The sequence below is a fragment of the Platichthys flesus genome, chromosome 21 (genome assembly GCF_949316205.1).
Source record: "Platichthys flesus chromosome 21, fPlaFle2.1, whole genome shotgun sequence".
Taxonomy (NCBI): Eukaryota; Metazoa; Chordata; class Actinopteri; order Pleuronectiformes; family Pleuronectidae; genus Platichthys; species Platichthys flesus.
The window spans coordinates 11,354,942-11,370,035 of record NC_084965.1 but is presented as its reverse complement, the minus strand read 5'-3'; the positions used below and the strand labels follow the sequence as shown (position 1 = coordinate 11,370,035).

At 44.5% G+C, this 15,094-nt stretch overlaps 1 protein-coding gene across 2 annotated transcripts in view; it reads left to right on the top strand.

The window, feature by feature from the left end:
• Nucleotides 1-15,094, top strand: part of sema5a (sema domain, seven thrombospondin repeats (type 1 and type 1-like), transmembrane domain (TM) and short cytoplasmic domain, (semaphorin) 5A) — a 122,598-nt gene that overhangs the window by 54,107 nt on the left and 53,397 nt on the right. For both annotated transcript variants that reach the window (XR_009912012.1, XM_062379912.1), the window contains exons 5-9: nucleotides 2,881-2,943; nucleotides 6,013-6,111; nucleotides 10,387-10,600; nucleotides 12,191-12,476; nucleotides 13,763-13,898. Coding sequence is in view for 1 of the 2 variants with exons in the window: in XM_062379912.1 (XP_062235896.1) it covers nucleotides 2,881-2,943; nucleotides 6,013-6,111; nucleotides 10,387-10,600; nucleotides 12,191-12,476; nucleotides 13,763-13,898 (798 nt within the window). In the remaining variant the exon portion in view is untranslated. The remainder of the gene's footprint in view (nucleotides 1-2,880; nucleotides 2,944-6,012; nucleotides 6,112-10,386; nucleotides 10,601-12,190; nucleotides 12,477-13,762; nucleotides 13,899-15,094) is intronic.

Here is a 15,094-nt window from a genome sequence, read left to right as displayed (position 1 = left end):
TTTATCTGAGGAGCACATTGGCCGAACAATAGCATGTTAATGAGCTTTTAATGCGTCTTAACGACACTTGGTGCTTGGCTTTTCATGGCTGTGATTCTGTTCTTTAATCCGGACCATTGGAGACACAGTGCACAGTCACAGAGTGCGGCTGTAGCGGTCAATGATGCCGGCACATCCCCCGAATTACAGGCTTACGAGCGTAAACTTCCTCACCGGCCATAAACTTGATGTCAGCGAGATGAAGCGATCCGAAAATCTGTTTTTAACTATGTTGAATGACGACGAATGACACAATCGGCCCGCGCCGACAAAAGCAACCACTTCTCTCACGTTAATGGGATATCTAGTTGTAATTTTGCATTGTGTTGTGATTGATTTGTTTTACACAAGTCAGGTTTCTGGCCATTACCAGGATTTCTCCCCCAATGGGATAAGTGAGAGCACTTTACAGCGGCTGCATTCAACTCGACGTGCCCGTGTGTGTGGTGCCCTGCTTTGTGCTGATGTGTGTGGTTTGGTACTGTGGTGGCAGCGTGGCCCCAGAATAGCCTGCTTGGGCCTGGAATGTGAACTGACACACAACAAACACACACACACACACACCAAGGAAGAGAGAATCCCGCTTCCATTAGTACTCCATGTCTTATCCTCAATGAATAGCACCACACACCCTCAGCTCTTGCTTCTTTCTAAGCTCCCCCCTGCCACTACATTTATGTGTGTGTGTGTGTACATACGGCAGTTTCTATGCCTCCCAGTGGAGAGGCCACTGAGGCGAAAAAGGCAAAGTTCTTGTCATAAAACACAGAGGAAACTCCCAGAGCCTTCTGGAAGAGGAAATGAAAGAAGTTCTGCTTAGTACTGAAGGGGCTTCGGCTTTTGTCCTGGCATTAAACAGCCCCGATGCCAAGGTGAAATCTAAAATCTCTCCCTCAGTTAGCGATATTTACTGTATTCCCAGTGAGTGCGGTCCTGAGGCTCTGGCCGCTAACCAGCTTATTACTGCCAGAAAGTCGTATCTCTCAGAAGTTGAACAGTTTCTACTTTGGGAGACTTTTTGTGACTTGGTGTTAAACTTGTCATTGCCACTCACACTGGAGCTGGCGGGAGCACAGCTGCTTCTTCTGCCTGTCACAAGCTTGAGTGCCGTCCAGAGGCCAACATTCATTTCATAAATAGGAAACCTTTTTTTCAACGAGGAACCCCCCCCCCCCCCCCCTTCCTCCCCAGAGGTCACAATGAAATTAAACTGTAGAAACTGGAGCGCAGCGGTGCCTTCCACCTGAGGAGGAGGTGAGACAAGGGTTTAGTATCTTCTCATTCCCTCTCCCTCCTGTAGTAAAAAATGTAAAAGCTCTGTTTCTCGCTCACATGTAAATTACATTGACATCCTTCTCCAGGGATTCGCCTGTTAGGTCTACCGAACCCTCCTTTTCCCTCACACATAAATCAAACTGGCATTCAGCTCGGCGCTCGCTTCCCTGTCGCTTTCTGAGGCCTCCGCTTGATACGCACCTTAATTGGATTCTGTGTCTGTGTTTAACATGGCTTATCAACTTGTGCTGTGTTGTGAGTGTGCATGTGCATGTGCATGTGCGAGTGGTAGACTAAGGGCCCGTGCACATCAACGGCGACGCAAATAAAGGGCACAAAACAGAAAATGTGCTTAAGGTGTCTCCTCACATTAAGTGTGACACGATGTAGCGAATACATCATGTGGATAAAACACATTTAATAATAAGAACCTTTCCTTTTTGGACCGGAAAGCTCAGGCCTCTGTCTTCCACCTCATAGCGGAGTTGTTGTTTGCATGGTCGGGTTCAAATTGCTTTCAAACTAAAAGCATAATGGGTAGATCATTCAATCCTTTTGTAGATATTGTTTTTCTTCGACAACATGTTGTACACTTGTGATGAGATCATTCATTTCGTTACTTGCGGGGAAACACGTGATTATATCGGGCCGTGGCACCAGAGAGTCGTGAGAGAGGAGCAGAGAAAAATGGCCAAATCTTAAAAACTAAAAAGAATTGCATAGTTCAGATAACTTATCTTAGGAAATATTTTCTTTATTTTTATACATCTAAAACTATTTTTGGATCAATATGTTTTACGTGTGTTTATTTTTAAAAAGATTGCTCCTCGGGAAAAGAAAGATGGACGGGAGTCGTGTCGCCTGTTGCTTGATGTTAGCTTCAATTAGTTTGTACAATATCCATGACGACAAAACCAACTGTTAGCAGTGGTTAAAGCAGCATATTTTAAATATATCGATATATAAACTTTACATCAGACCAGATAGAGGATGACATTTTTCTTCTACTTCAACTACTGGATCAGGATGTCGAAAACACACATTCTGATGGGACCGATGTGTCCATGGAGAAAGAAGTATTGACCATATCCGAAACACTTAAACACACACTGTCGCTGAGGGAGTTTTATTGAAGATGTGAAAGCTTTCATTGACTGTATTCAGGTGCGAAAAATATAAAACACGTACAAATTGGAGTTCAGTAAAGATACAAGGTCAAATAATTTCCCCGTTCCTGCCGTAATCTTCTCGTCCAACCAAAGTCACAGAACCGTCAGTGCTGCAGCCGGCGTATGAAGCTCATCATCTTTTTTGTTTTCCGTGTGTTCATGTCGTCTGCGGCAATTTTTTATAGCCGCACTATCTCACACAAAGTCCCCAGACGTTAAATCGACTTCAGATAGGTGGGAAATCGCCACAGCGGAGAGCCAAGCATTGTTTTGTTTCCCAGAGTGGTTTTCAGAGTGGTCCGTGGTGACATGGCGCCGAAATGTTTATGATGTGTGCTTCTCCTTGATGGTTTATTGGGAGCCTGACACTGATTCTCCTCTCTCTCTCTGTCTCTAGGAGGCTGAGTGGCACTGCGACGAGTTCACCAAGGGAGCCTGCTTCAGCCGCGGAAAATCTGAGGTGAGTTTAAGTGACGCCGGAGCATCAGAAATGTCACACCGGTATATTGCTTCATCACGATGCTGAGGAAAACAAGGCTCAGTTCTGGTGTCGTAAAAAAATAAAGTCCTTGTCCGCTGTAAAGTGTATTTCATGAATTTGGCTCGGGTGCTTCCTTGCTGTTATTTGAAGCTGTTGTTAGATGCATCCTAATAACAACTCACCACTAAACACAACATGTCTCATAAACGCCAAACAAATCTCAAACGTCATCCGCCCCCGTTCAGACCTGGTATCAACATCCGTCCTGGATGATCAGATCACAAGTCGTTAGCGCTAAATTCAGGTCTGAACGCTCTTGAATGCGTCCTCTATTCGATGTGATCACATGTGGAGGTGGACAGATCTGTTACTTGTCTCGGGACGATTGATTGAATGATTGAATAGACTCACATGTCTCATCCTGCTCGAAAGCGAGAAGCACTTAGACATTGCAGCCGGTCTTAAAGTATGTTGGCCCTGCGGTGACATGGCCATGCATTGAGCGAGGCCACTATTGTGACTAAAAATGTGATGACTCAGCGTCACCCGAGACTAATCTGATGACATCACACAGGCTATTTTACCACATTTTGACAAAGCGCCCTCCAGAGCCTCAGGAGGCGACTGATGAACTGATATCTACATGTCAAATTTATGAAAAGTCCCGTTACTAGTATAACTATAAGATATTCAACTACAACAATCTTCTAGACAGCATCCAAGTCAGCTGATTGTTTGGTTCTTACAAGAAAACAGCACATGGATGAATTTGCCTCCGGAGCATCAGTACTGTTTGATAGTTTTGGGTAAAAAAGCAGAAAGTTAAACCTCTAAAGACAGATATCACAGATTTGAACCCAAAATTGTCAAGTTATGATGAAACTTGAGAGTAACATGGAGCGCTCTGTTCAGCCGTAAACGTTTGGACTCGCTGGGAATTCCGGCTTTGTACGTGTGATCAAGCTCAAAAAGGCGTTAAATCAAGTTGTTGTGAAGTTAAAAGGTTCCCGACCACACCTTAACTCTTATTTATAGGCGTCGCGGAGAGGGAGTTCCCATTGTTTTTGTAGTTTCTTCTTTGTTCTCGATTGCATGTTTTTGTGGTTATAGCTGGCAGGGGCTCTCTACCAAACAGCTGGTTTGGAGCTGAACTTGACTTGTGGGTGAACTGCCCAGCCCTGTTCACTGTGTGAGTCTGTGAGAGTGTGTGAGAGTGTGTGTGTGTGTGTGTGTGCACCGCTGTGTATTTATCCCCCCTGTGAAAGGTGGTTAGAGACCCATAATAGGCACACTGGCCAGCACAAGATTGTGAATTACAGACCAAAGCCCAACTCGCTCCTTGAGAGTCGCTGCTGTCTGCTGGAGTCCAATTGTTTTGCTCAGTGAGGATCGGCTCCTGTTCACTAAGAACCGCATTAAAAGTCTTCATCCTCCTGCCGCTGACAGGGCTCTCGATGGTTTATTACCTACCTCAGTGCGCACCAATATACCATCGCTTAGGCCATTACACAGATACCTCGCCTCTGTTTTCACTGACTTTACAAGCGATTGTGTTTTTTACCCTCTCCTAATGCACACGGCCGCTCTCCTCTTATGTGTTTGATTTATTCGCACCGGGAGAAGAAAGGAGAGTTAAATTGACTTGACAGGACTTGATTGCCGCCTCTGTTTTGTTTTATAATGCGAGAGCCAACAGCACCGAAGCTCGGTATTGCGGTTCAGACGTGGAACATTTGTCAGGAAGTTTTCATAAACAAGTCAACACGGTGAGGCTGTGCAAATATTAAATATGCCGGTATTTACCGTGGAAACAAAGAGGAATTGAATTACGTGGAGTCCTTCAACATCAGCTCTCCACGCACACACACACACACACACACACACACACACACACACACAGGCATGCAGCACATAACAAGATGTACAAATAGAACAGATATATAGGCACACATCAAAAGTTTAACCGCACACACACACACACACTCACACTCACCTGTCATTTGTTATGAACAGGCACACGCATAAACACATGCACACGCGCTTAAGCTGTGCTGAGCACCAGGAAACGAGTTGTTTTACGAGTCAACCTCTGTCTTGATAGGGAGAAATAAAACCCCTGCTCCTCTCCTGCTTCCCCCCATCTCTGCCGCGGTGCCCCCCGCTCCTAAATCAGACTATTTTGGGGGGAGGGGGGTGGGGGGGTGCCGCCCTGAGCACCTTGAGTGGCTCAGACCATAGCAGATTTACAAGGCTTTAAATTTCTACGAGGACCCCTCTTCAACCCAGCCGCGGCCCCTTTCCCATTTATTACCTCGTCCCAGGACAAAACAAACGCCGCCCCCCCCCCCCTCTGTCATGATTACCGACTCGCTGTTGTTACATTTACTGTGAGTTTTCCTCGATGCTAATCCCCCAGAAAACCTGCGTGAAGGAGTTCACGCCAATCAATCATCCCGTCAATCATTCTCTCCACCAGCCCTGCTTTGTATTCGCCCAGCGCTTTTAACCAAGTGGTTTGTTCGTCAAAAGTCAGGCCGAAACCTCAAAGCAGGGAGCGGGCCAAGACAAGAGGGGTGAGCATGTACTTCGCCATCAATTAGATACAAGTGGTTTGAATTGATTAATGCAGGGAGCGAGGCTAAAAAGAAACATGATTGAATGATGAATATTAGAGGCTACACTTCCGATTCACTTTTTGACCGGTCAACAACAGCCGCGGGGATTTCTCTAAACTAATCCTGAGTGGTCCTCTCCCACGCCCGCTGTCCTCCACCGTGTTCAGATCCCTCTCCACATCTGGTGCCTGTTGAATTAAGATGTGACACAGCTAAGCGTTGCAGGCATTAGCCTTGATTTAACTCTGTCAGGCTTGGCCACGTTTGAGAGTATAGCCTTCCCTCGCGGTTGTAGGTTTTTGTCTCATTTATTGGCATAAAGTGTAATTTCGCCCCCCACCCGCCTAACGCTGCTGCCCATCAATAGACGGATAACGGTGGCTGCTGCTAACTGCTTACTGTGATGTGTGTGTTTCCCGGTGTGTTTCCGCAGGAGGAATGCCAGAACTACATCAGGGTGCTGCTGGTGAACGGGAACAGGCTGTTTACCTGTGGAACCAACGCCTTCACCCCCATCTGCACCAACCGAACGGTATGAACAAGAGCATCCTCTCCTCCATCCATGATCCTTGTTGTTGGCTCGTACCGTTGACCTAGATATGTAAAGATGGACGACATGACTGTTCCCCTAAAGTGTAGCCAAAGTGTCTTAACTTATAGGCCAAATGTCACTTTCATATATGAATGGTGTTTGAGACCAGTGAGAGAAGCTTCTAAAAGCCTTTTGACACTCTGCAGTGGTAGCATATGGATGTGAACAGCAGCTGCAGGGGCTCCAGTCTTTTATATATTTCCTTAATACTGCATGTGTGACATTTATAAGTCACTGTGCACTGAAAATCCATAAGTGACCACCTGAGAAACAGCCCTTCATAAGCCATTATCCTTGAATAACAGTGCTATTTCATAAAGAATAAGTCTGTTAACACTGCAAGTAAGACCGAAGTGCCATTGATTGAACCGACGATGTCAGAAAGGAAAGGTCAAAGATGATCAACGCGTTTAATCGAGGTGCGTTTGAGTCGTGCTCTTCACATCGCAGGCTTTACTCTCCTTGAAGGTCCTGCGATGCAGTCAGTGACATAGACTAATTATTTGATCAGTCTTATCAAGCTTGATTATTTCAGAAGTCGCGTCACCTCAAACTTGTCGAAACACAGCAATCAAAATATTGTCTGAGGCTCATTACTGCCAATAATCATGTTTATGAGTAAACACAGTCCTTGTCTCATTGTGCTGCTTTGCCCTTCATGAATCACTGCAATTATTTACCTCTATATTCTCTTTATAATCATGTTGTCTTTTCCTCTACATTTAATTGTAGTTCTGTGTGGTTTATTTTACTTCTCTTTCTTAAATCCCATGCTGACACAGCAGGGTCTTGACACAGTAAGAGCATTACTTTCTTATATAATTAACCACTGGTCTGTGCTAAAAACCATGTTTCTCTGCATAAGTATCAGCTGAGAGACCTATTGGTGACAGAGGCCGACTGAAGTTAAGTTGAGAACAACATTTAAAAATTCATGGGCCAAATCAAATACCTGCGTCAGTGGGATTACAGAGGAGGGGGAAGCATGGGGTTTACCATTAGAATGACATTTGTTTTTGTCCAAAAGCACTGCATACAAAGGTCACTGACTCATAATGGCTGTTTACCACTGTCGAAATACATATAGTAGAAAATGTCATGACATTATTATCGCAGTATTTCATCAGGCACTGTCATATTTATCCACTGAGCGTCCGCTAATGGGAAACACTGGACGGCCACAGGAACGGCCAGGGAATCACGCCCAGGAAGATTTACTATCAGCTGTGATGGATGAACAGGGGCCGCAGAAAATTCTATTAGTTTAATCAGAGCTCTGGTTATAGATTAAACTGCTTCCTCTGACTTTTAGCCATTTGTTGTGTACAAGCATAATCGTGATGAAAGAGTGATGAGTGATGAGAAAAGTTTCTTTGGATGACAAGTCATTCGGGGAGGTCTCAGTCAGAAGGTCCCTGTACAAACATAAAACAAAATTCAAATTCTCTGTATATTTTGGAGAATCTATGATGTCAGTTACTGTCATGTTTTTTCTACATTATAATTCAGAATAAGCACCAAAATACTAATTATTTTCCTTGTCATCTTGTTGTTTAAACATAAGTTTTAATTGTAAACAATCAAGATAATCTGCCAATAACACAGATTGCAGATGTTAAGATAATAATGGCAGGTGTTACACAGTGATTTGTGGACCTTATGACCACAGAGCTGATAACAGTGTTTATTATTTTTTGAGTTCTCATTAGCTGTCTCCACCCACATTAAAAAATACCAACGCCAATTAAATGTACTTCTATAAATCAAACATTGCATTTACAACATGCTCATGTTGGCTCTAATACAGTGACACTGCTCCAGTCATAAGGTCTATATCAGTAACTCTCATTAGTAAGTTGTTCAAGTAAGTAACCTCCTATAGAGGGTGTTTTAAACAGTTTTGTTTAAGTGAGACTTTCGGGAAAGCGTCCCCGTCTGTCAAACTTGTTTCTATCAACCACTTGCATTTGCAGACATATCATTAATTCATTTTACACTCGGCTGAGGTGGGAAAGTTCGCGTCTTGATGAATCCCTTAGCAAAGTGCCGTGGAAACTGACAGGTGATGAGGAGCTCGTCCAATTAGCACATGAAACAAACTCATTCCGTATCGCGGCTTTGTTTTCTCGACGCTGCTTTTCCGTCATTTGAAGTTTGACTGGCGCTCTCTCAATAACTTCATTTTGTTGTGTCTGCGGTGCCATAATTAAAGGCGACTGAAGAATTGTTATGAAGCCACTGTTAAACTCGGTGAACAAACTCCTTATATTTGCACAGCGGTAGGAGACGCACACAGATTCATTTGCATTTCTTTTTGCCATTTATCTGGAAATTGAGTTTAAGAATTGCATTTGGATGCAGCCTTGGCTATTCCCCTTATCCCCTGTTTAGATAAATATTTTGTCTGGTCCACGTTCAGAATGAGCGGCCTCCAGATAAAAATGTTGCATCTGACACTATGTTCACAACCCAGTAATCCGCAGCGGAGTATCAGTGAAAGTCCTATCCACTAATAGATCTCAGAACACATGTAATGCTTGTGGCTACGCTCCCTGTCATTGAGGCTAACTGAAAATCCTCTCCACAGCCTTGAGAATGTGTCAGTAGAAACCAGACCTGGCCCCCAGACCGGCTCTCACAGGAGTCTGTCTTCTAAACTGTGAGCTGTCTCTCTCCAAAAAACAAGTCTCTATCCGAGGCATTGTAAGAGCAGAATCCTCCAGCTGCTGGCTCCACTACAGAGACCACTTTCACTCCGCTTCCTCAAAATGCAACGGATGCGCTGCAGTCCATCTATTTATCTCCCGGCTTCTTTTTTTTTTTTTAAATTACCCAATTGACCTCAGTGTGGCTATTCCAGCCCACGGAACAAGCCCGGTCAATGCCGGGCTTTCATCGGAGGCCGTTGCTCAGACAGGGCCGCTCTGTTGTTGTTGTTGTGGTTTGGGATGGAGCAGAGGTGGCGGGAGTTAACAGAAACCCCTTCATCTAAATTGACAGGCTCCAGGAAATTGGCTAAAGAAGTCCCCCCCCCTCAACACTTGCCCTGCATGGAGTGTGACCTCCCGTGTGGAAGAGCTGCCCACAGATTATTCAGTCGGTGGAAATCTATAAGTGCGAGGAGCGAGGTGAGATGGAACTCGAGGCGACAGCTTTCCCTCCCTGTTCCCCCGAGGTCTTCCCGCCGCCCGAGTCAAATAAGTGGAACCTGACTGATTGACCAAAAATTGCGAGTAGAACAATTTGAATTGCCTTTTGCACATTTCAAAACAGGAGATAAGGAGAGTGCAATCTTCTTTTTTTTTTTACTTTTAGCCCACACTTAGCTTGGCCTTGGATGGAAGTACAAACCATGAGCTAATCCTCATATACCGTGTTTACTTGTGCGCCACAAACTGTAATTACATCTTGGATTTAAGAAAAAAAAGGCTTCGGCCCTTTTTTTGGTATTCGAGGCTGAGTCACCGAGCTATGGCCTGTATTTTCTTTTAAGTAGGAACCAGTGCAGTGTGTCAGGACTAAGCCAGCGTCATGCTGTAAAGTATGATTTAAAAAGCGTGGAGTCGGATTTGGCTTCATATTCAAAGGCAGAATGCAAAGAGAAGACTGTATCCTACATCAATGCTCTTTTGAATTCACACGGCCTTTTTAAAGATGGGCTACGGTATAATAATGTTATAACCAGGCCAACAGCTGGCTGTGTGGTGCAGGCATCAGAAGCCAAACCAGGGAAACGCTACATTCAAGAGTTAACATGATTTAAGACGCCTGTTGTAGGAGTTTTATTGTTTTCTTAACAGGTGGTTTCTTAACATTAAGACTTGAGGCAGCTGCTCTGATTGTGAGTTTTACACCGCTAATGATTCTTAATTTGTTTGCTGATTATGTTTCCTACTCCTGGAGGTTTTTCTCTTATATATCTCAGTGTGTGTTTGGCAGGAACAAACTAAATATTACCAGACGTCTCCTATTTGGATTTTATTGCCGCCCTTTCCTACCCTCCCCTATATTTTCATGAAGGTTTTCTACAATCATCCATTATTTAGAAATAACACCAAAATGCACCTTGCTCCCACAGAATTTGGATCTCAGTATTTTACGGTCTCAACTTAAGGTATACTGCTATTCTTTTAGGGCTGATATCTGTGTCCTGAAAACAATTTGTTATTCCATTTTAAACGTTTCTTCCCTGCCGCTTCCCTCTCTGTGTTTCAGTTGACGAATCTGACAGAGATCCACGATCAGATCAGTGGGATGGCGCGGTGTCCCTACAACCCGCTGCACAACTCCACCGCCCTCATCACCTCCAGCGGGGAGCTTTATGCCGCCACTGCCATGGACTTCTCCGGGCGAGATCCCGCCATCTACCGCAGCCTGGGCGGCCTCCCCCCGCTGCGCACGGCCCAGTACAACTCCAAGTGGCTCAATGGTAAATGTGATAATTTATACGACAGCGGCAGTGGGAATCCTGCGACCCCGCGGGTTAGAGTTTACCCTGCAGCAAAATCATCGAAGCAACATTGATATAAACTCTTATTCCTCTTAAGCAATTTTCTACAATATAAAAGCGCCACAAATAATTTGTTGCTGCAATGTTTAATATTCAGTTGAATTACAGAGCTTTTATTTTGAAAAGCAAGATTTGTCGATTGATTAACAGACCTCTGCGATGGCTGAAATGTAATATAAGAAAAAACACCCCAAAGTCAATCTTCTATATAAACACATAAAAACAGTGATAAAGCAAAGTTACTTTCAGTCTATGTAAAATATATACATAATAATTTATGCAAAACAACAGAATCTGGTCGATTCAGAGTGGGCACTATGGTGTAAAACATGCTACATTAAAACAAGATGGATATTTAACATAAAGCAACACAATAATGGACCAAAGTGACATCAACACTCCAGCTGGTGGGGATTCAGTGGGTTGCACAAGCATAGTTAAGCCTGGCAGATGGTTATCCAACATGGGAGTTTGAATCGGCCGCCCTCTTGGTGAAAGGTTTGTGCTGCTTCTCCAATCACCACCAGGCTGAGCAGAGCGGTGCAGCAAGGCAACAAGACTCTGTCTCCCTAACTGTTTGATTTGCCTTTTGTCTGCAAAAAGCAATTATCTCTAAAGTTACTAAGCAACTAAAAAGAAATCTCTGTATTCATCTCGGCTTTTCTGTGACAGCTGTAATATTTTATCCAAAATCAATGTCCTCTTCCCTGAGAGCTCGGACCCACTTCAGACACCGACCTCCTCAGAGCGGGTCGGAGAACTTCACACGTCTTAAGTGATGGGGCCCGCAGCGGAGCAGGTGAATCAGTACCTTGTCAGCCAGTGACTTTTATCTGATTCACATTTAAGATAAATTGAAAAAAATAATCAACCTTCTGAGAAAAGGTTTAATCACTAATTTGATGGCAAATTGATTTTTTTCCCCCTCCGTCTCCCCCCCCCCCCCTGCTCTCTGAGGGGGCCGAGGAGAAGGGGATTGACATGAGGGGTCGGGGGGGGGGGAGACATGCTTTCATTTAAAGGTGGATTAAATCAATGGCACAAGAATAAAGTGTGCAGTTTAGAACCAATAGTGTCAAACATAAAGACGAACGCCTCGTGGGGACAGGGTTGTGCAGGTCACGTGTTTCAGATACGGCGAGAGTTATTACGCTACACCTGTTTGGGCCATTTCTCATTCCCACCTTTAGGTGTGGGGGGGGAGTGAAAAATTAGTTTTCTTATTACAACACAGCGCCATTAATAACAAGGTCCGTAGTTATTAATCCTCTTCACCTGCTGTTGTGTGGGGGGGCCGCACGCTCACACACACCGAGTCAATCAGTCATGGCATAACCCCGCTCACTCTCCCCTCCCCTCTCACCGCCGCAACCTTAAATATTTTTCTTGTGGTATTTCCCTCCTTCTCTCTCCATATACTCCATCTTCCTCTCGGCTGTCTTCAGTTTTTTAATACAGTTTTTTTTCTCCGTCGTCCTCCCACTCATCTTATTTCTGCCACGTCGACAGAACCCAACTTCGTCTCCTCCTACGACATCGGCAACTTCACCTACTTCTTCTTCCGGGAAAACGCGGTGGAGCACGACTGCGGCCGCACGGTGTTTTCCCGCGCTGGCCGAGTCTGTAAGAACGACATCGGCGGACGCTTCCTCCTGGAGGACACGTGGACGACCTTCATGAAGGCGAGGCTGAACTGCTCCCGACCCGGAGAGATCCCCTTCAACTACAACGAGCTGCAGGGAACCTTCTACCTGCCAGAGCTGGAGCTGCTCTACGGCATTTTTACCACCAACGTGTGAGTAACATGAGATATAGATATATATAAATAATTTACTTTCTTCATTCTAATAAAATGGGACGTTGTTCCATCAGATTTCAAATCCACAGTGTATTGATGGTTAAGTCAAGCTCCCCGTCTCTGGTTTCGCCTTTTGTTCTTGCACATGGAAAGTTGAATTAACTTAAGAAGATTACAAATGTTGAAAAAATGTGTAATAGTTGTCCAAACAATCTGTCATACATTTCAGACGAATAGATGAAATCAAATTTCTTCTTGTTTCAACCTGGTAACCTTCAGTTTAGTCAGCGAAATGTTGCCATTATAGGGCATGAACCTGGAATGTGACCTTATTGTACCATAAATACTGAACATAAACTGAAAGACATATGAAAATGTTAATATAATATAAACCCTCTCCTAAACTCCCAAACCATCTACAAACATGGTTGCATAATGTGGCCGCCATCTGAAATTTTAAATCTAATAAAAGAAGGTTATTATTACACTGTATCATGCAAACAGAGCCTGGAAGAGAAGGATTGTAAACTATAGTTTTTTATTTCACAAACAGATCAACCTTTCCTCTTTTTGTCTCGCCGTGTTTTTTAGCTTTCTCATACTCACAACACACTCAATCACACAGACACACACACACACACAAACACACACACACACACACACACACACACACGCACATTTACTAAAAGCTGAGTAATCTATTCTTTATGGTCAATGCCTTCGCAAGCGCGGAAAAAGGAGTCTTTTGAAGGGTATTGGAAACATTTCCCCCTGCAGGCACAGACTTTAATGAACAGCCGCAATGGATTATAATTCACATCGCCCAAGTCTCACAGTATGAGTTGAGAGTTAATACGCTCATTCTTTACTTTCTCTTCAGTGGGGAGAGATGGTACTTGTTGAAACTGACAGCTTAAAAAGTCAAAGCTGTATTTCAGGGCCTGAGATCTGAACAGTTCATCAGACAAGCTGCACAGTTTAATTGTGTCCTCTCGCCTGATTTACAGTCCAATAATGACAATCACTTACACTAACGTCTGCCTCCGTCTCCTCTGGGTTTGATTTGTATTTTTGGGTGAACGTAGTAAACATAGCGAGGTCAGCTTTACAAATAGCAACACAATCGCCACAGTTTCCTGCTGCTGCTGCTCTGCTGCGCCCTTTCAAAATGTCTTGACTCACAAAGCTCCCTCTGCGTCTCCCTCTCTCCCCCACCACCACCACCCCCCCTCCATCGTCTCATCCGTTGGATTCCTCTTCCCCTTTTTTTCTCCGACATTCAGGAACAGCATTGCTGCCTCTGCGGTGTGTGCCTTCAACCTCAGTGCCATCACACAGGCTTTCAACGGGCCCTTCAAGTACCAGGAGAACTCGCGGTCGGCCTGGCTGCCGTACCCCAACCCCAACCCAGACTTTCAGGTAACAGAGCAGTACAGGTGGGTTTGTGTTGGTGAGGGAAGACAAAGAGTCTCCATCCACAAAGTGATGACTTGAGTTTCAGAACCTAATGTGGCTCCAATCCATCAATATTTAACTGATGTTAGGATATTTAATAGGATATAAATAGGATAAAATCTTTAATTGTTTGGCGCTAGAGGATTAGTGCCAGGTTCTATGATACATTTGGAACCATGGTTAAGGAGGTTTTGTTTTCATCACTGTCTTTTTGTTTCTTGGTTTGTTTGTTTTTGCGAGAAAGATTACGCAAAAAACAAAAGAACTTACCGATTACCGTCACTTGGTGGAACGATGCAGAATTCATCAGGGAAATAATCCATTACATTTTGGTGCAGATCCATATTCATTTTTTCACTTTATTTACATGGCAATGTTGGATGTTTTTTTAACATTCTAGCCTATTTCTCAGAAATTAATTTATGGATCTTGATGAAAACAATCAGGCATGCTGGCAATTTGGTGCAGATAACAGCCGACGAAACAACAGGACACTTCCATCTCTAAAGCCATGTTGCTAGAAGGGCTGAGACCTCGTTTATTGAGACGGTTTGTAAACTCCCTGCGTGAATTTAAATCCACAGCTAATGGCGAGGAAATTTATACTATTTATATGTGCACAGCTGGCTGCACGCCTGAGGAAATGTATGCGGATGGAATGTACGAGTTCATCCCGATGCCTCTGAGACCCAATGAGGGCGTCACTCTCGCTAATTCCCTCTCTCTCTCTTTGAATCAGCCCTCTCGCCGCTCGTGAACACACATCGCGACCGCTCCTTATTAAATTTCGGTGACTTTAACAATCGCGCGGTCGCTCCTTTAAGATGCCCTCGTCTTTTTCGGCTGTACTCTGTCCTAATAAACTGTTGTTGTTTGGCACAAATGCCACTTTATGTTTGTACTCTGTGCTGAAACAAGTGACGGGGGGGGGGGGGGGGGGGGCAATCCCCAAGCGACGCCGGGGCACTTCATCCCGATATGAGGCGCCGTTCGATCCCGATGACACGGGGGGGGGAATGTTTTATTAGCGGCAGAAGTGGCTCTCAGTTGTAACAGGCTTAGCAGAGATTGAGGGAGCTAATCCACGCGGCTCTCCATGAAGGATTGAATTCCCTCTGACGCCCGGCTGCCAGCGGATGACACACGTCTCACTTCCACAC